Raw genomic sequence first — 25027 nt, 5'->3', positions numbered from 1 at the left:
AGCTCGATGTATTCCTAGGGCAATTGTATTTCAATCATGGACCATATGAAAACCACAAGTTTTGCAAATGTGGCATTTTAATTCCTGCGCACTCTACAATATACTTCTGCACTCATATATTTGAACAAAAGCTATAGTCGAAACATATAGTTCTCTACTAGTCCTTCCAACCATAAGAATGCCAGATTTATCTTAAATATTTGCCTCAGACTATATACAACAGTTACGAGATTATTCAATATTTCTATATTTCAATAGTAATATGCTCTGCCAAATTCCTTCTTCAATATGCAGAGCCAATAATAAAATTGTTTCACCAAAGTTTCTTCCATATTTCCATATTTCGCCAAGAGTGTCTGTTACAAAAGCTATTGTCTCAGAAATAATTAAATGGGCCTTGCAGAAGTATTAAGAGTTACCTCTTTAATTTAACAATAGAAGCCCAATATATCAATTTATCTATATCTGCTTCCACAACAGGAACGAAAATTTCCAGCCCCAAACATTATAGCCTGATAAAATATAGAGAACAGATTATTCACCGATAATATCGTAACCTTGTATATTTCCCGTGAACTTCATGGATGCCAATATTAGCTTGATGGGCATGTGAACACAGTCTATTAAAACATGGACGACTTGATAAAGTACTATTCTATCAAATATTAGTATTGGCCAATGTTTTCACTCCAAAAATATCATTGCAACAATTTAGAATTAAGTCTGATTTTATAATGAAGTGTTCATAATATTTTCTCCAATTCCGATTAAGATTCCAACTGCAAAAAAACTTATTGTTCCATTTGTATGCCTGTAAGTTATTTTTGATGAAACCTCTTACAATAACCAACAGGATGATAGGTATGATGCTCTAATACCACTGTAATATCCTACTCGAATATCCTCCCCAATTTTCACCACAACAATTTTTCCGAATATAAATAGATAAATTATGCAATAAAGACATGCAATATTAACTAGTAAATAACCAACGGATACTCATCAAAATACTCAAAAAATGTTATTGCATTATAATATTCAACAATACAATAACAATCCAATCGTAAAAACAATGATAACAGTCAGATTGGATAACTAACCAGAAATGAACCTGAAATGCAACTGTGAACTCTGTTACAAATTCACTACAAATGATGAATCAGGGCTACATCCAATCCATAAAAAAGAACTAAAGGGTTTGTGTCCTCAGATCCTGAATTGAAGCTGAAGCTTCCTTAATTTCTCCAAGAGAAATCTGAACCAAATCAATATCCAAGCATATCTAAATGAATGAAGCTTTCCTCTTTTATGCTCAAAACAATGAGCTTTCAGTTTTCTTCTCCTATCCTTCGTCTTTTTCTTCTTTGTCACCTCTAACCCACTTAAAATTATTAATTTGACCCATTTTATTTGCATTGAACTCTCTTAAGCAAAAATTAATATTTTATGAATTGAATTTTAGAATTTCTAATGTCCCAAAATGGGGACATTACATGAATTCCTATACATTTCTATCTCACAAACTACAATTGCTCTAACTGTTTCATTAGGCGACATTCTCTCTACAACATCATAGTCCACCTACGCCTCAATATCAACCTTGAAACCTGGGCTAAATCGGAATTATGGATTGTGACAGTGGACAATTCCATGTATAGGCCTGCCAAGAAAATTGTGCCATTGTCGATCAATTACATTCCATATGGGATCATATTGCCCAGTTCCCTATATGAAAGGATCTAATCGCTTCTTTCACCTGTCCATGTCCTCATAAATGTATCCCATTGCAGGCTTCTATTCATCAACAATTCATAGAAGAACAATAAGAGACTCTATGAACTACAATCATTGTGAAGTTGAAACGTTAAGATTTAAGTTTTAAGTTTTACTTTTAAAAATGAACAATGAATGCAAATAAATGTAAACAAAAATGATGAAATGAAATGGAAATGAACACAAAAGAAAAATTAACTGCACAATATCCTTGGTCGGTTGCCAAAAGCCACTCTCATCAAAAACTCGATCAGCCATCTCAATCCTTGCATTGCTTTTCACAAATAATGATGTGTTCCACTCCCTACTTACAAACAGGTATTTCAAATTTGCCTTGAACTGAAGCAAGGATTGCATCGTGATAAAATTTTTTGCAAATCAGGTGACCCTTGAACATGCTAACTTTTTTTTATTTGTGAAATTCCTCGTAAGGTTGAGGATCGAAGTATGACTATATATGCATTTACAAATACTCCTTCCATTCTCTACACATGTTTTTATCTAGAGAAGATTGCCAAGATTCTTCAACATGAGGTCAATGCAATGAGCATCACAAGTTGTCCAAAACAAGCAAGGTGCCTCTCTATAAGAAGTTTGCTTGCATAAACATAATTTGCTGCATTATATGTGACTATTTGTACTACATTCTCCTCACCCATCTCCACTTCCTCCAATACATCACTAAGGTAGTCAGCATTTTTTGTTTTCCTTGAAGCATGGTTTGATTTTAAAAACACTGTGGCATTTGAGAGGAGAACAAAAAATTAGTACAATCGAAACTTAAAGAATTGATCACTAAATCAATAGTTTAGTAATAGGGGAAGAGACCATCCTCAATGAGTACAAACAAATTATACAATGCATAATGAGTACAAACAGATTACAAAATGCATAATGAAAAACTTTGCTCTGACTTTATGCAATCCAATTATAACACAATTCATAACATGTAAAGAAAACAACTTAATTTGGATATTAGAACCTAGAAAATTGGCGATCATCCTCAAAAGTAGTATCCATTTGCAGGTGACATTCGCAAGGAATGATCACTGAATCTGTGAGTATTTGCAAGACTTAAGACTCTAGAATACTAGACCATTCACGACTTATGGTCAAACGGTTCTTGTAGTTTATGACCAGTGTCTTTGTTTCCCCTTTTACCTCTACGATTGTAAGGACCCAACGTATGGAATGGACAGGCTTCTATAGCACAAAGATATTCATTTTGCGCACAGTTGTGATGCCTGAGTCAATTGTGATAACCTCTCTCCTATTTGCAGATTATGCGTGTACACAAGACCACGGACCCTTAACTGTGCAAGTATTCACTTCAATATGATATAAGAGTATCTTCTCTCCATCTCCCTGCAATTCTACTTGGATGGCAACTACCAACATTCAACCTTACTCCTTGGTTGATTTCAAGACACTTACATGTCTATCGTAGGATTCCTACTGCTCAAAGTTTCCTTACGCAACTGCAGCCCTGCAGACAATGAATCCCATGAATATATGATGATCAATTATTCATGAGAAATGAAAAACAAATCTGAACAAGGGTGACATCCTGTTCAAGAAAGCATAAGGGGTTTCGTTCTTCAAGGAAATTGAAGAGTACCTTGGCAAGTACTTTTCTGTCAATTCTTTGTTGCACAACCTCTACCCTTAACATCAACAAATGCACTCAATCTCCACCAACGCTCAAGACAGAAGCATTACATTAACCTGACGTGCGCTTGATGCTAGAAATGTTATAGGAGTAATTAAAGGAATGATGCGGCAGCTAGCGGGGAAGGATGAAATGGAACATGCCACGTGAAAGGTGGGGTTGAGACCAAGGTTTGCAAGTAATATGTTTTGAGGTGGGAGTTAGAAATAATAATTCTTACCCATCCTTCTGCTCCCATGACACCCCTTTCTCCATAACTTAGGCCTAACGGGGGTCAAAATTAGCCTAAGTATTAATTTGAGGCTTAGTGGGCGGAAGGGGACATGACCGTCCTCCCTTCCTAGGATTGCTTGCTTCCAAGCAATCGTAGAGCTAGGTGTTGGAGAATCTAATCACCTTCCTCGGTCGTGCCTTCAATTGGCAAATTAGCCCATCTAACCAGATATTCTTTGATGGTTCCGCTTCTTAATTGCCTTTCCCTGGTGTCAATTACTTCAGCAGGTACCACCTCTAGCCTCGCTTCCCCATCCAATGGTGGTAACCTTGGTGAGGTGGTAATATGATGCCCCAATGCCCTTTTGAGGCAGAAACATGAAAGCCATTATGAACTCGACTATCTGATGGTAGCTCCAAGTCATATGCTGGTTCTCAGACTTTCCTTATCACCTTGTAGGGCCCATAAAACTTTGGCTTGAGCTTCTTGGACCCACTCTTCTTCAATGAACTCTGCCTATAGGGTTGAGTGGTAGATATACCATGTCCTCTACCTCAAAAACTTTTTCAGTCCAGTGTCGATTTGCATACATCTTTTGCTGATTCTGAGCTAGCTGCATATTCTATTTAAGAGAGGATAGGACATCTTGCTGCTCCTACAATCAATTTTTAGCCAATGGAGTCTAGCTATCTGACAAGGCTAGATCCACAAAAGAGAGTGGTTCATACCCAATAAGTGCTCTGAAAGGGGACATGCCTATGGTCTATGATAAGTGGAATTATAACAATATTCACACAAATACAACCATTTGACCCATGCTCGCTGCTATCCAAAAATATAATTACGAAGGTACCCCTCTATCCACTTACTACCTCCGTTTGACCATCTATTTGGGGTTGTTAACTGGTGCCCGGTGTTAGTTGAGTCTCTGCAATTCTAAAAAGTTCTTGCCAAAATATGCTAAACAACTTACTGCCCCTGCACTGACAATGTTCTTGGGTAGACCATGTAGTCGGAAGATTTCCTTGAAGAACGATGTTGCAACCTGTGAAGTTGTGCAATCAGTAGCAACCACAAAGAAATGAGCATACTTCGTTAATCTGTCTACCACCACAAAAGTACTATCTTTATTCTGAACCTTTGGAAGCCTTGTGATAAAATTCATGGATATACTTTCCCATTTGTGCTCGGGAACCGGTAGGGGCTGCAATAAACTAGTGGGATGTACATGTTCTGATTTGTTTGTCTAACAAGACAAACACTCCTTGACATGATGAAGGACATCGCCCTCAAGACCCTTCCAGCTGAACCACTCTTGAATCTGCTTGTAGGTCTTAAAGTATCCAGGATGGCCTATTGTAGGGCTATTGTGAATAGCACACATAACTACTCCTTCAACGTGGATTTAGGGACCAAATAAATTCAGTTCTTGTAGTAAATAATATCATCTATCACCTTGTACCTGCCATCCTGAATTTGACCCTCCATAATCTCACAAGTGAAGGTGTTTTTGGAATACTCAACTAATAGTTGAGACTTCCAATCTGCTGAAATCTCCGACATAGCACAATAAGAAGCATTGGCTGGTCTCCTGGATAATGCATCTGCAACTACGTTGTTCTTTCCCTTGATGTACTCAACACCAAAGTCATATGCCTGAATTTTGTTGATCCACTTTTGTTGCCTCTCATTTAATTCCTTCTGTGCCAAGAAGAAACACAAACTATTATGTCCTTACTGGAAAGTGTCTACCCACCAAGTACTGTTTGAATTTAGCTAACACGTGTTATGGCTAGCATCTCCTTATCATGGGTGAAATACAACTTTTCACGAGCTTTTATTTTCTTGCTCTCGAATGCAATAGGATGTCGGTCTTGCATAAGCACAACACCAATTCAATGTAATATCCCAACCAGGATATTTACTGGTTTCTCTTTGAGCAATGTAATCAGAAATAAAACTTGGCAGATAGTTTTCAGCACAACTGAAAATAGTAGGAAAAAAAACCAACTGGCACTTAACTAGTCTCTTTTAGAAATATAATACTCGGATTCAATTACAAGAACATGCAATATGAGACAACAATAAAACCAATGGTTCTCCACAGGATAACAATTTTTTATTTCCAAAATAACATTCAAGATGTCAAACATCTAACTTGAATTACAAATCAATAAGATTAAACCAGCAACTCTTATAACTCCCTTAAGTACGTTATTCTACTAGACATTAGCAATACAATAACCAACACTACAAATCCAATCCTAAATACAGATTAACAGTCAGATTGGAGTACTAGAATAAGAACCTATAAGCGCGAATGAAACACCTGAACTGATGTTTCTCGGGACAATGGGTTTGCGTCCACTGTCTACTAGCATGAGGGGCTACGTCCTCCAACTAGCTGAAAGCTGAAGCTTTCTAAAGCTCTTGCAATGAGAGAAAACTGATCTGAGTAATGAAATCAAGCCTCACCAACAATGAGCCTCTATCCCCTTTTAATACAAAAACCAAGATTCTTTGGCTCCTCTCTGGTTTTCGTCCTATTCTTTGTGACTCTTCAATTTCTCTCCGATAAATCGTCTTATACCTTCTCGTCCTCTTGTGACCACAGAATATTAATTTGATCTTTAATAATAAATTTCCAGCTTACATAGTCAAATTTAATAGTGTAAATTCATTCCTTCGTAATAATTCTAATATCCCCAAAGAAGGGACATTACAAATCTCCCCTCCTTGAGATTGCTTGCCCTCAAGCAATATGTACCAGGATCCCATATATTTGTAGTTAATCCAGTAGCCCAAATTGACAACAAACCCGATAAACTTTGAAGCACTGTACCACTTTGCAAAACACCTGTCAACCGAATTCCTGAATCCCATATTACTCTTCGAAGAAAAGTTGCGCCTATAAACTGATCAACACTGATCATCACCATAATCAGCCTCAAACTGAACAGGACCACAATAAAGTCCTTGTCCAACCATAGATACGATCTGCCAACACCTGGATCCCAAACTCTATTACCTTGCCTCACTGCTATGATGAGATAGAAATATATCCAGGGTCCATATATAATCCAGTAGAATGTGAAGACTTGACCTAAATGGATGATGTAAGAAATGAGTTGCTCAAAAGTTGAAATCATCATCTCATAGACATCAAAATTCATACCGTCGGCATAAACTGGAAGAATTCCCAAGCGCATAGGTGCTCTGAATATGAGGGATGTTGAGAATCTAATCGCAAACCTCACATAAATACTCCACCAAGAACTGTTCAAAGGCTAATAAAAAAAAATCACCCAACTCCTAAATGGGGTGAAATCGGAAAATATGTTGGGGCTGATCAAATGATAAGCAACAGAAGTTGATTCATTAGTCCCATGCTGAGATCTGGATTCATCGCTAGGATCTGAGCCAAGATCCCAAAGTTTGACATCAAACTCTTCCTCTTCATGGCAAACAAGAGAAGATCCACCATGTAACACAAAAAGAGGATTGTCAGATGTCCAATCAGCAGCAACTTCAAACAAAGGGTTGTCAACAAGCTGAAAGTGTTTTAAAATTTTGCTACTTAACCGTTTGGGGCAGCTATGCAAATCATATATCTGCTGTATGCTCTCAAATTCATCGAGTACCTCTAGGAAAAACTCTTGCCTCTCTTTATCTTCCTGCTCTTGAGAGCGATTCATGATCCGAATCTGATTTTCTGCCTCCTGAAGCGAAAATCGAGCATCATCTAATGCCTCATGAGTATCCTTAAGCTCCCTTTTGAGCTCCATAATCTCACTCCTTTCTTTATCTAGCGGACCAACATGAATTCCAGCAGCCTTAAGAATATAATCCTTGTCAGAAAGCAAATAATAATTCTTACCCATCGTTCTACACCCATGACACCCCTATCTCCATAACTTAGGCCTAATGGGGGTCAAAATTAGCTAAGTATTAATTTGAGGCTCAATGGGCAGAAGGGGACATGACAGAAAACTCTCCAACTTGAAGGAGAAAACCCAACCACACCAAAAATATATCTCTTTTATTAAATAATAGAGGTCTGAGTACAATGCTTTCAACTAAACGCACATTCATCACACCAAACTATCATATATATCTTGATTTGAGAGACTTTTCATATCATAACTGAAAGTCTCTTCATTTTCCAAATTCAAGTCTCTTCCTATAATTACGTGCCAAATATTTAGGTTGAGACACCTAGCACACCTTGAATGCCATGTTGTGCTCACTTGGTTATAAGAAAGATACAAATGAATGACAGAAATATCACCATAAATCTCAGCTTTTGATGCAATTCAGAGGCATGATCTGAATTTGAATAAATCATATGGCAATATCAGAGTTAAAAATCCCTATCACAGCTACAATCTTCAACAAATATGAATGTAATAAATTTAAAAAACAACACAAAAAATGTTCTCTTCTCTTCAATTTTGCTCCAAAAATGAAGAAATGCACTTCAAATTTGTAGAGGCCTCCTCCAAATGCTTCTTTCAGTTCCTCTCAATGTGTGAATGCAAGCTACAAAGTTGCACAAACAATTATCAATCAATCTATGAGAGCCAATCGATCTTCTGATCTATTTTCTAAAACCCCAGTATTCTTCTTTCAAGCTTTTTTCTCTTTTCTTTGTGTTTGTGAATGCAGAAATGGCCTTTTTAAGTCTTAGAGAAGGCAATAAAGCAACAAAAGTTAATAAAATGTTTTAAATTTTTTTTCCTCCTTTTGGCGTTTGACTGCTGTGACAGAGTCTTTCTCACGGGAATTGGCAAATCGGCCGAGTCTGGCTGACTTGGTGAGTCAGCCTAGACCTACTAGGCCAGACATGGCCAAGGCCGAGTCCAGAAGCAAATAAACTTCAGAGCCTTGGCTTGGCTCTGGACATGCTGAGTCCTGCTAAGACTTGTAGAGGCCTGTATCACTGTTTATCCAAGCTGCAAGTCACCCTCAACAAACACAAAAATCACATGAAAATCACTGTTTTACCAGGGTGCTAACTTTTTCTCTGTTGTTAATACCCAAGACTAAATTAAATAAAAACTAAGGCTGCTGGGCCCCACAAGTCTTGGGCTCTTGCAAGAAGCTCTTTCAAAATTCAATTTTGTCGATTTCGCCTTTTGGTTCAAAGGGTTTTCCACCTAATTTGTTCCCTTGATGTTAACTAAAAAATATCTGCTTGTGAATTCTATTTAAATTTTAACCATATGTTTCTGCCAACATGTTCTACTCACAGAATAAATGCAAACCACACATTGTTTTTAGTTAGCAATGCTCTTGATTGAGTTCTTGGTTATTTTAACATCAAGGAGATTTCTCTTAGGATAGATAGGCAATGATCTTACCATTTCATGCGTATTGGCATAACTTAAAAAAGTATTGTAGATATGTTCTACTATTGCTTGGATTAAGATTTCATACTTATGATGAAGGCTATCTTTTTTGCAGCAACCCAGATCAATCAAAACATTTAGAAACTGCAAGGATGCGGATTTTTGATGTATGGATTGATTTTGTGAATTTGCGATCCGAGACATATGTGGAGCATAGTCGTATTCCTTATATGGTAATTAATGACTTCTACAAACAAACATTTTTACATATTTAGAATAAGTTCCATAGAGTAATTAAGTTAATGCAAATAAATATGTGGTTTGATTTATGCTGTTGCAAAGAGATTTTGATTGTTCACTGTTGAAAGGTGCTTTGGAAGCCGGCATTTTACTTGACTTTTTAACCATGGCATGCTTGTATCCCACATTTTTTTTCAATGGTTTTATCTTTTTGTTTCTGATTACAGAAGTTTGGCACAGCTAAAGAGGATGCATATAGAAGGGATTTGACAATAAACAGGTAAGAAAAATAAAATAAAATCTACTTTATCGCAAGAAAGAAATTTAGTGGTATTTATGCTGTGAGTCAGAAAAATACCATTCTAGATTTCCAATTCTTATCCTGCCCAAAACTGTTGTTGGGTTTTACTTTTTTATTTATTCACTCAATAAATGTTGTAAACTTTTACATCCATGTACTTTGGAAGTGCTTGTTGTTTAAAATATATGTTTTTAGCAATTTCTAGGAGGCTTGACCCTGGCCTCTGGTACTTGTTTCTTGAACTGGAAAGGAATCTCTGCCTCGGACCAATTAATGGATGTCTCCAGAATTTAGGATACTTCAGATGAAGACATCTTTATCTGTCTTCTAGAAGGAAACATTTGAAGTTGGGAAACTATTGTACAGAGTTTTCTCAGACTTTTCATGCTAATTACTGAGGGGTTTCCTAAAGAACTGATGTGGTTCACGAAAGCTAAAACTAAAACAACTAAAATAATAGACTGATAGACTTGTAATCTTTTATTTTTTTGTGTTACAAATTAGGCTTTTTTGTAGCAGAGAAAACTGGTATCTAATCCTAAGAAGGTGATAGTACAATGATACATAATAGTAAGGTTTAACATGTACATGCACTGAAGTTTTATCTGCTTAGTTGAAATAGTCATCTCCAAGGACCTATGAGTTGATTGAAAATACAGTCATCTTCAAGGACCCATGTATTATTTTGAAAAGTAATAGCTTCACACACCCTTATTTTCTACTAACTGTAGGTGGTTATGGTTTAAATTGATTTTTTATCTTGTGATGATGATTATAAAATATGACTATAATTAATCTTTGCTTAGCTTTACAGTCCTAGTCATTTGCTAGCATCTCTAGGTGATTATCTTTTAAATTTTATTTTTTATGTTATCATGATGATTATCAAATAATACTATAATAATCTTTGCTTTTGTTGACACATATGTCAATTCTTTATTTTTAAAAATTCTAACTGTTTTTGTATTTTACATGCTTTAACATTGCATATCCTGTTAAGTATTTGTGGCATTGATGTCAAGAAAAGTGTCACTTAATATACAGATGGTTTATGAACGAAGAACTTACATCAACTGAATTGAAGTCATTTTGAAAACTTGACATGATGATATAATTCGTTGTTTTAATATACATCTTCAGGCATGATAAAAGATTTATTGTTCTTCTGTAGATTGATCATTGAGGGACTCGTATCCTTTTATTTATCATCTTCTATGTCCGGTAACTAATAGTACAATGGTATCCAGATTTGATAGTCTGGACTCGAAATAGGATGAATGTTCCCAGTGGCAGTGACGGTGAAAGCATACAAAGGTTATCGAGTTTATTGAAGACAGATGAATTGAAATGACAAACAATTATTTCCATGTGTTGTATTTTATGGGTTCATTCATGCACTGGAAGAAGATGTTCATTTAAAACGATGGAATTCTTTCTCCATATTTCTTTGAGATGTTGGGCAAGTGTCCATACAGGTCTCGATAACCATCAGCATTTAATGATAGTATAATAGGAACAGAATTTTTATATGCTCTATGGTTTTAATAATTGTGAATATTATTTGAAGCAAATACTTTACAGATTGAAATGGTGCATTCAGAATGAAATGATATATTATCTGCCACATGAACATAAACACCAAATCATGAAATTAATTTGAAGCATAATGGTGACATGGCAGCTTATTGTTTATTGTTTACAAACTTTGTAAAATAATATCTAGACAGCAGTGTCTAAGGAAGTTTTGTCTTAAATAAAGGATATATAATGGAGAATAATCTTAACTAATCATACTGTTAGTGTAACTGATGAGGAGGTTGGAACCAAAATCCAACTGATTACATTCGATTTGAAGTGTCCTCCATTCATTTTGAATAAAAAGCCAGAGCTTGAGAGAAAAGTTTCAAGTGAGTGTGGATAAAATTTGATATATTTGAAAGTGAATGTATAGTCATTGAATAATGAGAGATTTATTTTCTAAGACCACCAGGCAGCGTATTTTAAACTATTATTAAAATCTCTGTTTAGTAAGAAATATGTGAAAAGAAAGTTGATTGGAAGAGGTGAAGAGGCAACCAGAATTCATCATCGCAGCTGTCTTTGAAGGTTGGAATAGTTATACTTGTTTACAAGTTTGCAAGGTTTAACATAAATTCAGATTTGTTATACTTTCTCTTCAGATTATGTCAGTTGTCATTCGATTAGTAGAAATTCTAAGAGAAAGTCGGATTGAATACAATTTCATTGAATATAATCTGCTAACGATGTTGGCTAATACTAAAGTAAAATCTAAATTTGATCTTAAAAAATGGCATATAGCTCTGAAAATACTGTGAATACTGAAAACAATGAATTCAAAGGCAATCAGAAGTTTGCGAATCAGATAAAATACATTGCTCATACAAAATATGGAAAGGCAAAACTTTACCCAGGTCAAGCTACCAGTTATACACCCCTTTCCCGCCAAAATAAGTTTAAAGCCCTCGCTTAAATTTCAGATTTTCAAGAACCAAAACCTAAGCATCTCCTGCATACAGTCACTGGTAATTATAAATCCTCTAAACAAAGCTTAGACCCACTGTCATGGAGGGATCCAGTTAGGCAAAATGCTTTGAAAGAACAAAAAGAAGAGGGGGGCTGGATCAGAGCCTGAAAGTAAGTCAGGAAGGACTCAAAAGTGTGTAACAAGAACATAGCTAAAAATGCTGCCCCTAGTTTGAATAAAAAATGGAAAACCGATGCGCCAAAATCCACAAGCAGAATGGATCGACAAATCAAAGCACCATACAAGCATATAAAATCACACCCAGGTACACTGAGCTAGAGAGGTAGATGTTCAGAAGTCAATACAATTCTGATAGGAGCTAATCAAAGATTAATTCAATGTTTCAAAGGATCAGCTACTGCCAAAACGGAGAATGGTGCCAAATTTGTTAAAGCAAATAAAAAAAACTTCATTCAAAATCAAACTTATCGAGAAGCAGTGCTTAAAACTAGCATAATAAAAAATTCAATGAAGACAAACAGTCTTCAGGAGAAGGAAAACCAAACAACAGCTTCAGAAAAAGGATAAACCCTAAGCCTACCTTACCAGGGGTTCAAAATTAGAGATTGAGCACAGAACGTAAAGAAATTGAATATCAGGTCCTTCAAGGCAATAAACAAAAAAAACAAAGAAAATATTCTGATCATTAGCAATTATTTTTTCAGAGAGCCGATGGTTTGAATGCGATGCCCTTGGTTTGTTTGTAGCATAGAACAACCTTAAACCAGATGGTAGAGTGGTTACATACAGGCAGTAGGGGTCAGGGAAGTTTACTATCCCTTTCTGATTCTATAGCATATGTACATTTCAACAACAAATAGATTGGACATAATTTTTTAGTTGGAGCCCAATTTTTCCTTAATGGATATAGTGTAAATCTCTGTAAATGGGTGCCAAATTTTAATGAAAAAGACGTTAGTAATATGAATAAACCAACATGGATGATATTAAAAAATCTTCTAGTAGAGCTTAACCATATTCAGATTTTTAAAGGGACAGGCAATTCCATTGGTGAATTTTTAGGTCTAGAAACTAGCTTCAAAGTTCAAAGAAACCAAAGTCTTAGGTAGCATGAAGACCAACACCCAGCATGTGGAGCCTATTTAAATAATCTCAAATAGATTGACCTACAATTTACAATCTAACTTTTACCAAGATCAAATTCAATAAATAATTTTGTTTGATCCAGATTCCAGACACAACAATCACTCACTGGCTCAGATAACAACAGATTTGAAGAATTTGTTTACAAATGGCACTCAGAAAACAGTAACAGGGTCAAAATATAATAACTCAGAGGAAGAGGGATATCAGATCTTAGGAGAGCAAGAGGGAACATGAAAGCATCTAGCTAGCATGATTCAAACTTATCAGCAGGATATTGAGGAAGGAGAGATAGTGGAAACAGAAACAATTCTTAAATCAGAAATAAACCTACATCAACAATGTTCAGAAATAAGTAAACAAAACCAAGAACAATCAAAAGGGAAGACTGGTAATATAAGCAACCGGGATGTTGGAATATGTGATGTAATAATAGAAGATAAGTACAACAGTTTAGAACAATGTGAAATATGTGAACAAAAAAACCTGTTTTTAGAAGATATAAGAGAAAACATCAGAGAACATAGCAGGTTAGTGAAGGAGACAATTTTGATTTACAATGGCATTTGCGATCAACTCATATTATGGGAAGATGCTCACAATCCTCACAGCAACTTGAAGGAACAGTCTATGGGCAATGCTCTGAAGCTAAACATGGAAATATCACCGAAGGGAGATAAGATATGAGAAAGCCAAAAGAGGAAAGGAGAAGACCTTAATGGCTCAAATATACATCCAAGGACAAAGAATATCATTCATAGGACTCACAGAGAGAACTCTTTTGAACAACTAGAACCGATAATGGATAAAAGCTCTGATTTCAACCTAGATTTTTTAAAGGAAAAGGGCTTACCATCATTACAGCAATATCATTTTAGTAACACATCAGAACACGACGAAGAAATATGTCCGGACATCAGAAATAACAAGCAATCAGCAAATAAAATATTAATAGTAGAAATAAAGTATTGAGAGAAAATAATATAGAGTAACCAAGAAACAACCAAAACAAAGAGATTGAAAAGGAGTATAGAGTAGTTAACAAAAGGGCAAAAATGATAAAACAACCCTCGGTGATAGGGCGAGAGATCAGTTCAACTGGCATCAGGTTAAATAGTGTACCAATACCAGATACATGCAGAGGCATCTCAACAACAATTGGAGAATAATCAATCAGTTGTAACAGTAGAGAAAGTCAGGGATAATGGAAAGTTAGGGAATATAGAATCCACACTGATTTTACAAGAGACAACAGAGAAGGAAGAAGGTAAATAGGGATACATCCCTCTCAAAGTAGAAACAATATTAAGAAAAACTGGTTTGACAAATCAAGAGGGAATCCTTGATGATTGGGGCATGGAAATCTAGCTAGAAATAATGCATAAAATGTTCGAAATTGGGAAGAGTTTGGGGTTCATGTAATGGAAGGCCACCAATAAGACATTGACAAGATAAATGGTGTAGATGGTCAGATAAGGCATACAAATGATATGATATGATATGATAGATTTTAATGATGTCCACGAGACTAAAGTAGTCTATGGGACCCATGCAATCGCCCTCCCGAGTCAGGAGCCAAACTAGTCAGTTGCAAAGATTTGGTTAACTTGTCTCTTCTTCTCTGAATTTTGATAATCAACTCTGCTGTTCTCTTCACTTGATCTTCCTCAAATAAATAGTTGAAGTCCTTGTTCTGCAGAATTTTTGTATAATCAGATCTGATGTTGTTGTAAGCCAAGCATTCCATGACAAAGTGTTGCTCTGTCTCCACTGTTCCCATATTGCAGAATAAACATGTTCTGTCTGCCCACTCTTCCTTTGGAACTTGCCATCTACCAGTTTCACATCGCAGCTGATGTGAACTAGTTCTAATTTGTGCCATCAACATTTTTGCTTTCCAGTTAATAGGTGCCCTTATATAGGCCTTTTCATCATGACTAGAAGTGGGATTAAATTCTTTAATGTAATAAGATTTTTTCCTCCCTATGTGTTTTGTCCACAGAATATTGCGAAATTTTTCATTGACAAACTTTTTTATTTCTTTAATGTTATCCGGGCAAGCTTGGATGTTGATATCCCATTTTTGCATCCATTTGTCATTTTGTTTCATCCATGTGCTTTTCCGCCTCACAAGTTTTTCCTCTATTACCAACTTGGGCCAACGATGTGTTTCTAGACCTTGGGTTTTCTTTAAATAGCTTAGCATTCGGATCAATGCGACGGCTTCTAATGGAAAGGAACCCACCTCCGCCAAAATGATTTCATACGGAACTGTGGTCTTGACTTTAAGATTGCATGTGATAAAGTGTTTTTGAATTCTTTCTACCTACCGCCATTTCTGTTTGGACATACTACCACCCCACACTTCACATCCGTATAGAATAACCGGAGTGACCAGCAAACCAAACAGAGTTTTCATGGTCGTCCAATCCCATAATTCTGCGTTCCTGCACTTGTTTTGTAAAGAGTATAACGCCTTCCAGCCCCCTTGGATCCTTTTCAATCTACAAGTATCTCAGTTGAGTTTGTTATGAAAATCGATGCCCAAGTATTTGTACTCTTCCACAATCTCAAGGGGGCTATTTTCAAACAGAAACTTGTCTTGTATGCCCCTATTCTTCTTTAGTGAGAAGATCATAATTTTGGTTTTGCTAGTGTTAACTTGCATTCTTACATCATGGCAAAAAAATTATAGTTCTTTCAAGTGCTCTTTCAAACCTTTAGCTGTTCTAGCAAGAATTATGAGATCATCTGCATATAAGAGCAATCTTATCACGAAGTGGGCCAGCTGCACCCCCTCACCATTGGTCTTGTTTATCCACTCTTCTAACTTGTCAATATAGAGCCCGAATAGTGTTGGAGAAAGCGGACACCCTTGCTTAACCCCGATGTTGTTGTCAAAATCTTCTGATATCCCTTTTGTCGTTCTGATTTTAGCTTTGACCTGCTCATATAATCTATAAACCGCTGACCTAAGTTCTTTAGGGACATCCAGCTCTACCATTCTATCCCATAGTTTATTAGGTGGCACTGTGTCGAAAGCTTTTTTAAAGTCCACGAAACAACAAAAAGCCTCATTCCCCGGAGTGTCCCAAACTTTCTCTATCAAATGCCTGAGAGTGATGCCGTGATCTATAGTAGAGTGTTTCGGTCTAAAGCCTGCTTGCCCTTTTGCATGTTTGCCTTCTGCTTCAGCCCAGTTGCTGATTTTTTGTTCTACCAAACTACCAAATAACTTGCCAAATAGTGGATTGATCATGATGGTTCGGTAATTAGAAGGATTGTTTATATCTCCACTTTTGTGGAGTGGGATCACCACACTTGTAGTCCATTTTACAGGGAAACCTTCTCTATTGACACTGTTGAAAATCTTAGTGATGTGTGGTGTGAGGATTTCAGCACCCCATTTTAAGTATTCCGCTTGTAGCCCATCTATATCTTGCGCTTTACCAGCAGCTAACCTCCTGATGCCTTGAATAATATCATTTTCACTGAATAACTCCCCTGTAGTCTTTGTTTCCATGGTACTATGCTCTCTTAGATCACATTCGTAGAGAGTCTTGGCATATTCCAGCCATTTGGTTCTTGTTATGTTATTCACTATCTGAGTTTTTCTCTGCTGAAGCTCTTTCCAAAATTTTCTGGGGTTGTTTTTACCAAGATTAATCAACTCTATTCTTCTCTTGTTCACATACTCTTCTTTCTTCTTTTTAATCAGTTGATTATACTCTTTTCTACTTTCTTTGTTCATGTTCTTTTTCCAATTCCTTTTTGCCATTTTGCACTCCTCATCAAACCAAGGATTGGCCGGAAAAGTGTTCTTGGCTTCTTTTGTGGCCCTAGATCTTTTACACTCCTCCAATGCTTTAATGATAGTAAGAACAAGATTATCCTTGTCCATGAAATGCTGTTTTTCAGACTCTAGATGGTTTCCCGGAACCCTAGACAGCCGCAAAAGAGAGTCTTGAAAAGTATTATGGTTTTCTTGTGTCATTAAAACTTTGCCAGTCGGAATCATCTTCCTCTTCTGTAAAAGTTTTGGAACAATATGTTGATCTTTAAAGTGAGTAGTCACCCTTATCAAGATGGGGTTATGATCAGATTTTAACTCCATGGGGCAATCTTCTATCTCAAAGTTAATTATCTTTGCGACATAGTCTTGCGAGCATATAACATAATCAACAACACTTTGTCCATTGTGTCTTTTGCATGTGATGCCTCCTGATTTAGGCCACTTTTCCATACCATTGCATATAACCATGTTGTATAGGCAGCATAAGCCTAGTAATTCAGCACCAAAATGATTAATCTTTCCCATGCTATCCTGTGAAGATCTTTCCCATTTTTGTGTCCCTTCTTCTTCGAGCCAAACTGGATCTCTGCTTTCATTGTAACTCTCCTTAAGATTGAGAGTTTGGTTGTTTGCTGTTCTAGCATTGAAATCCCCTATTAACATTATTTCCCCTAAAGAGCTAAAGGCTGTTATGTCTTTTTTTAGCACAACGAACGGATCTTCTCGATCCAATCTATGTTTTTTATATATTTGATGAAGATGAGGGTGACAGAGATTTTAGTAACAAAATCCTGAAAGAATTGGAAAAAGAACAGTTAGAAAAAGAGGAAGATGAATCTATTAAAGCAAGTGTGCAAAATGCTAGTAACAATCCTGATGCCCTTGGTATTGTAGCAAATTTGGATGGCTTAGAACAACCACCATGTGGAAAATTGTGTAAATAACGAGGAAGGAAGTCCTTAGCTGAACTCTAAAAGGAAAGATTAGAGGTATTACAGTAACAGATGGTGTTTCTCAAATTAGTCACCAACAATTTGCTGATGACACCATTTTATCAGGAGAAAGTACCTTGGAAGAGGCCCAAAACTTTAAGCAAATAATAAATACTTATATGGAAGTGTCAGGCCAAAAAGTAAATGCAAAAAAATTGGAGATTTTTTAAATTTACACTAGTGTCAAAACAGAGAGAAATATTTGCAATATCAGAAAGGAACCTTTCCATGCAATGTTTTGGAATCTAGATAGAAGGAGTTAGAGAAGGCAAAACTTGCAATATGATTATGGAAGATATAGATAAACGAATGTAGAGGTAGAAAGGAAAATGTTTAACTAAAGTAGGTAAGACAATTATGATCAAAACAGTTCTATTGGCTATTCCTACTTATTAGATGTCATATCTTCCCCTATCCAAAGGAGTTAAAAGGAAACTAGACTTTAAGCTAAAAAACTTCTTTTGGCAAGGTATCACAGGTAAGAAGAAACAGGCATTAAAATGGGATAATATATGTAGACCTAAAGAATATGGAGGTCTAGGAATAAAGAATTGGAGCTAGCAAAACAAAGCTTTAAGAGCAAAGATTTTATGGCGAATGTACAAAGAACACAATAGTAAATGGGCAGAAATTTTATTTCATAAATACTTGAACAGTTTAATCCCCTCTCTTTGTTCCGAACTAGAAACCCGTCAAAAGGATCTAGAATCTAGAACTTTATGACGATATGTTGCCCTTTAATAACAAATAACCTAACTTGGGATATTGCCTTAGGTTAGGACGCTTTGTTTTGGGAGGATCCATGGGATGGGCTTCCTTTACTAGATAGCTTTAATTTACCAGCCAATATCAAGAACTCCCTTACTACTGGACGTCAAGGTTCGGATTATAGAATTAAAGTTTATAATATCCAGTATGGAGGATGGCAATGGAAAACCCTAGAAGACACACCACTATCACCTCAGGAAAAAGTTACGTTCACTCAATTCTGAAACAAAAGACAAATCAATCATAAAGATAGGGATGATAAACTAATATGGGGAGCTTTGAAGGACAAAAATGAAAATGTTAAAATAGGTAATGAAAAGATAATAAATTCCCAACGATGCGAAAGGATGGATATTCCCCTTAACCTATGTTGGGATTTGGCATGCCTTCCAAAGGCAAGAATTTTTCTCTGCGCTGCCATACAAAAAAGAATCCTAACAATAGATAAATTTACTAAGATGGGTTTCAAGGGACCATCAAGATGTCTATTATGTGAAAATGATTCCAAAATGATAGAGCATTTGCTGTACTGTTGTCCATATGCTAGGAATAAGTGGCAATGGTTATGTCAGAAATTAAACTGGCAAACAACATTTCCTGAAAGCCTATCAAACCTTCTATGGAGTTGGCCTAATTATGGGAATTTAAGGGTTTTTAACAACCTATGGAAAAATATCCCCCTCCATTTTCCAAAGGGAATTATGAAAAGAAAGGAACATAAGAATATTCATGAACGAGAAGATGGATCAAATAACCTTCCTTAACAAGGTGGAGGCAAAATTATAGACCTAGCTAACAATAATCTCTGGAAGATATATAAGGAGGAAGGGATCTTTGTTGAATGGGATTTAGAGATGCGAAAGAATTAGTTCAACTTGATCAATCCACCAATGACTTATTCTAAATCTAACACACTTGCAAGGTTAGAATGCAAATAGGAACTTCCTCCTAAAAGGATGGGCAAAGTTAAATTTTGATGGGGCTTCTAGGGGTACCCCAAGTCCGATTGGCTTAGGGTTTATTAGTAACTCAGAGAAAGGATCTTGTTTAATTAAACATGCTAAGCCTTTCGGGGTAATGTCTAATAATTTAGCGGAGTTAGAGGCCCCGATCGAAGGTTTAAATATCAGCAGAGAATTGGGCATTAATAAACTAGTTATCGAAGGTGACTCACAAATTATCTTAAACATGGTAAGGAATAGGAAAAGCTCCTGTTGGATCCTCAACTCTAAATTTGAGTATGAATTAAACATAATTGAAAATTTGAGGAAATAATCATAGAACATATAAATCAAGAAGGAAATAAAGAGGCAAACAACCTCGCTGACAAAGGCGTAGATGGAGTGGACTGTTTGCTAAGATTATCTAGCTGATTTACTCATCTTAGATCCCGTATCTAGTTCTTCAACAATTTTACATTATTAGACACATTTAGAAATGGGCCACATATGCAATAAATTAAGGCCTTTTTATAATTTAGGATTGGAAGAGTATCACTTATGTAAGTCTACTAACAGTATTTTCTTGAGGCTTTCCTATACAAGACTAAACAAGACAGCTATATAAAAAATGTATTAGCCAATAGACTCAAAAATGTTTTACCAAAGCACATCTCAGCTTTAAAAACATAATTCCATTCACTATAAGTACAGAACAATAATTTTTATCCAAATTGAGTATTTCTACTTCAACCATAAAATTTAATCTCTCCTTAACACATTTAATCTCATTATTACAAAAAATACTTCTAGAAATCTTGTAACCCATTTAATGTAACACAAGATGTCTTAAATTTCAATTAATGAAAACAACAATTAATTTAAATCAAACCAATTTATCTAACCTCCTCTGTTAACTCGCCTAAAGGAGATATGTTCTCCCTTTATATGAATATTATATATATTTCATCTAACAATGATCTTGGTCAAGATGTGTTGAGTTTTACAGCTAGAGTCGTCATTGTTGTCCAATAGTACAAAACTTTTCTAAGTTTCGCATCTCTCTGAGATAATTTTCTATTTAATTGGCCAACATCTATCAACCAACCGTTCCCAATTCGCACAGTGAATCCTTTTATTGAAGGCTTTTGTGAAGTTCTTTTCGTTTTTTCATTTTGGTAGCCTATGCTTGATTTTTGAGGCCTTCAATGTCCCTTTTTGCATTTTTGAGTGCTTGCTTAGTTGGTTTTAGTCTTTTTGTTTTCTTCAATCTCTTGCTTTTGGTTTTCCCTTCAATTTGGTATATCTTAGGGCTTAATCGAACTTGTTAGTCAAAAGATATAACTTTTTAAGTGCCCAAAAGTGGACTCTCCAAGCTCAATTGCATATTTAAAAAAATTAATGTTATATTTTAATGTTGAGTTGCACTTTTGAAAAATCTAACTTAAATTCACTTCATGTTATGTTTTTAAATTACTTTGACTTAAATTTATCATTTTAGTCATGATAGTGCACTTTATGTTATATTTTGATGTCAAGTTGCTTTTAATATTTCACTTAAGTCACTTTATTACTATATAATTTATTTTGATGTTAAGATTTACTTTATTGTTTTATTTTAAAACATTTAAGTGAAATGCTGCTTTTTGAAAATATTTTTACTTTATATGTAAAATAAATAGTGTAAATATGATATTTGACCTCTTTAAGTTATATTTGCCCAATAATCAATTTGACATGTGCTAAATAGATCACTTAAGTGATGCAACTCAACGACATGTCTTTTCTTCTAACATGTTACATGCAAATGCATCTAGAGAGTGAGATTTACCTTTTGCATGCAACTTCAAATAACTTGTTACATGCAAATGCATCTAAAGAGTGAGATTTACCTCTTGCATGCAAATACAAATGACTAAAACATGCAAATGCATCTAGAGAGTGAGGCTTAACTTGGACGCCCAAATGCATGTTATTTCAAAAAGCATATTTTAAAACATGCAATTGCCCTCCAAGAGTGAGATTTGTATGTAAAGGCAAAAATAAAATATGTAAATGCCCTCCAAGAGTGTGATTTGCACAAAAAACCACACATGAATGCAAATTTTTAATATGCGTTTGCATCTAGAGGGTGCAATTTTGGCTTGGTGCACATACAAATGCCTTTGGAGACCCTGATTTTACTTGCAATATGACTTGCATTCATCCATGTTGCATATTTAAAAGATGTGTTTGCATTCATCCATCTTGCATATTTAAAACATGCAAATGCACTTGGAGCGTGTGATTTACCTATTGCACCAAAAAACGTGACATGCTATTGCATCTCAAGGTGAAAACATTTGTGTTTATTACATTTTTAAAACATGCATTTGCATTTTGAGAACCTGATTTTTGCTTAAATGAACTTGTTTTTCCCATTTAAAACATGCGTTTGGGCATTATAAACCTGATTTTGGGCATTCTAAGGCAAAACACACATGCAATAGTGTATTCTATCCCTGATTTGCATAAAACATTGGAAGGAAAGGGATTTTTTGGATTTTTTGCAGCCAATACATGCACGTGCAATGCAAGTTGGAGAACCCGATTTTGCCTTGAAGAGACTTTTTCAAACATGAAAATCACTTGGAGAAATGCAAACTGCATTTTGGAAAATTTTTGCAAGATCATTTGGAATGTCTTGCACATGCATTTGCATCTACAAATCATAATTTGAAGCTGAGGTTTGAATGTTTCAAAGGCTTTTTGTCATTGCAGGCAATCGCACTTGTAGAACCTGATTTTGGAGAGAACAAGCTCATTCAAACTTCTTCTTCTTCCAAAAATTGCTCTTTGCTCTCCAAGTAAGTGTGAGAATCCATTTTTTGCTTGCATTTCATATTTTCCTAGTTTGTTGCATTCTTTGGCTCTTTGTCATCCATTTGTTTGACTTTGAATGCAGGCCTAGATTTTTGTTCTTCATTTTGTGTCAAAACATGAGGTTTGATTTGTTTGTTTTTGGTTTGTTCATGAAGAAAATGATGGAATTTTTCACCAAAAGAATGCAAGAAACCTCCATGCTTTCATTTTCCATATCTAATTCATCTCAACTCCATATCCCCAAATATGTAATCTTATTACATATTTACACAAAGTAAAATGATGAGTTTCCCACCACATGCAATTGCATCTCCTAAATTCGTTTTGGTAAAAAATCACATTTTTAAATGCCAAAACTCTCATTTTACACACATCTATATGCTTCCAACTTGAATTCTCGATCATTCAAAGAAAAAGACCCATTTTGCCCACACACAATCCATCATTCTAAGTTTGATTTTGTTCATTCTTGCCAAAATACAAGCCATTCCATTAAGTTCTAGCCATCAAATGTGTTAAATAAGTATCTAATCCATACTTTGAATACCTATCCTTCATAGATCCGTCATTGAAACCCAAAAACCCCGAACCCTCATGGATTCAATCTTGTTAGATGATGTATTCACGCTTTAAAATTCTCATGCTGCTGTGAACCCTTCAAGGGAAGATATGCCAAAAATTCTTTAGAATAAGAGAGATTCTATCAAGAAGACATGCTTCAAATCAAAAGAACTGACAATCACTTGGTCTCCACTTTCTCAACAGTTTCTCTAGAACCCGAGTTCATGTGGGAATGTGCCAAGCACTTCAATTCTAAAAAAAAGAAGAAAGAGAGAAATTAGTTGAAGATGCTGACGGGAAAATTGTTCCGGGTTTACATCCGGACATCATTGAGAGGGTTTTCAAAGTGTCAAAAACTCTAAAATGGGTGAATCTGACAAAGAAGAATTCACAATTGTGGAACGAGGAAAAGATTGATTACATCAAGTTTTCAATTGACACCTAGCGATTTATCAAAGAGAATGCAGTGATGCGGAATACAAGAACTTGTGATTCAATGATCACCCACGAATTCACCATCAAGTACAATGCCTTTTTTGATAAGCTATCGGATTGATTCATTCAAAATTAACAACTTCAACATTTTCTTCGACTATTTTCTATTGTTGTAGATGCTGAAGATAGATTACATGTAATTCGATTGCACGAACCTTCTGTACATGTAATCCAATAAATATCCTTTCCTAGTTTTATCGAGTCAGTGTGGTTGAGTTGCTACAACCTTTTTCTCCTTTCTCTCACTTCTTTTCCTATATAAGAAGTGCCCCCTCATTATAAAAATAATCTTTTGTTCTATGCGAGAAAGCTCTGCCAAACTTGTGTAAGCATAACTTTGACTGTGTAGTACCAATTTGGAAGAGAAGTGAGTAAAAAGAAGCAATTGGATTCGAATCTTTGATTGGAAGCAATTGTGATAGTACATATTGGAAGCTTTGACTATAATTTGTGTCTATTGTCCTTTGATTCATGTTTTATTGTATGTTTAAATAATAGAGGATAGTAAGTTAAGAAACAGTCAGAGTTGAAGCTTTGAGTGGGAGCGATTGTGGTAATAAATAACCTAGAAGCGTTGACTATAGCTTGTATTACCATCTCGAATTCATAAAAAATAGCTAGAACTTCCCTACTTTTGGAAGTCTTTGCGCCCCAATAGTAGAGGTTTTTCTTATAGAATAAATTAAAACTAAAAATAAGTTATAGAATAGAAATCATCTACTTCTGGAAGTCTTTACGCCCCAATGGTAGTGATTTTTCTTATAAATTAGACAAAAAAGACTTAGAGCCAAACTAGTGCGCTTTCAATCAGCCTTTGAGTTGGTGTTGGTTTATCGATATTACCGTTTCCAACTATTAGATAAAAGTGTAGTTTAGAGATTTAATCTTGCCCATTACTTGCTTTGCAAGTAAGTGGATTCTTTCCTGAGAGCTAAGAGGAAAGAATATTGGTAACCCCCCATACAAAAATCTCTGAATTTCTTGCTTACCTTCAGTTGATCAAAGAAACTGTGGGAAGGGGGAACCTTCCCTTAAGGGTAGGAGAGACTTAGTCTTATATTTTGTGGCTAGTCTACTTATTTTGAGATTGAATTTGCAAAAAATTGTCGGTTGCAAAATATCCACCCAATAGTCATTCTTAAGATAAGGTGGGGGAAGGACTCTAATTCACATTGTACCGGTACATTTCAGTCAAATGAATCGACTGGGCATAGACGATCTCTAGTAATATGACTAAATTAATATATTGAGAAATCTTTCATAAACAAGGGTACACCCTAATATATTTTCTTGTAAAAGGAGGTATGCCTCCTTAAGCCTTGTATATTCTATATTTTGGATTTTGTATTTTGGACTATGTCCCGGGAAAGATTGAAGCTTTTCTTCTCTGATCTTTCTTACTAGTGCCCGCATTGAACAAAGAC

General features: G+C 35.6%; 1 protein-coding gene across 9 annotated transcripts in view; it reads left to right on the top strand.

Annotated features, from left to right (window-relative positions):
• Nucleotides 1–25027, top strand: part of LOC149578277 (Polynucleotide adenylyltransferase family protein) — a 189851-nt gene that overhangs the window by 86322 nt on the left and 78502 nt on the right. For all 9 annotated transcript variants that reach the window (XM_089828052.1, XM_089828065.1, XM_089828050.1 and 6 more), the window contains exons 4-5: nucleotides 9120–9237; nucleotides 9472–9524. In XM_089828052.1, the coding sequence (XP_089684178.1) occupies nucleotides 9120–9237; nucleotides 9472–9524 (171 nt within the window). The remainder of the gene's footprint in view (nucleotides 1–9119; nucleotides 9238–9471; nucleotides 9525–25027) is intronic.

This window comes from Cupressus sempervirens, chromosome 1, assembly GCF_028749045.1.
Source record: "Cupressus sempervirens isolate cs-2001-9-10 chromosome 1, ASM2874904v1, whole genome shotgun sequence".
Lineage (NCBI taxonomy): Eukaryota > Viridiplantae > Streptophyta > Pinopsida > Cupressales > Cupressaceae > Cupressus > Cupressus sempervirens.
The sequence above is the reverse complement of the archived record's forward strand: the minus strand, read 5'-3'. Positions and strand labels throughout refer to the sequence as shown.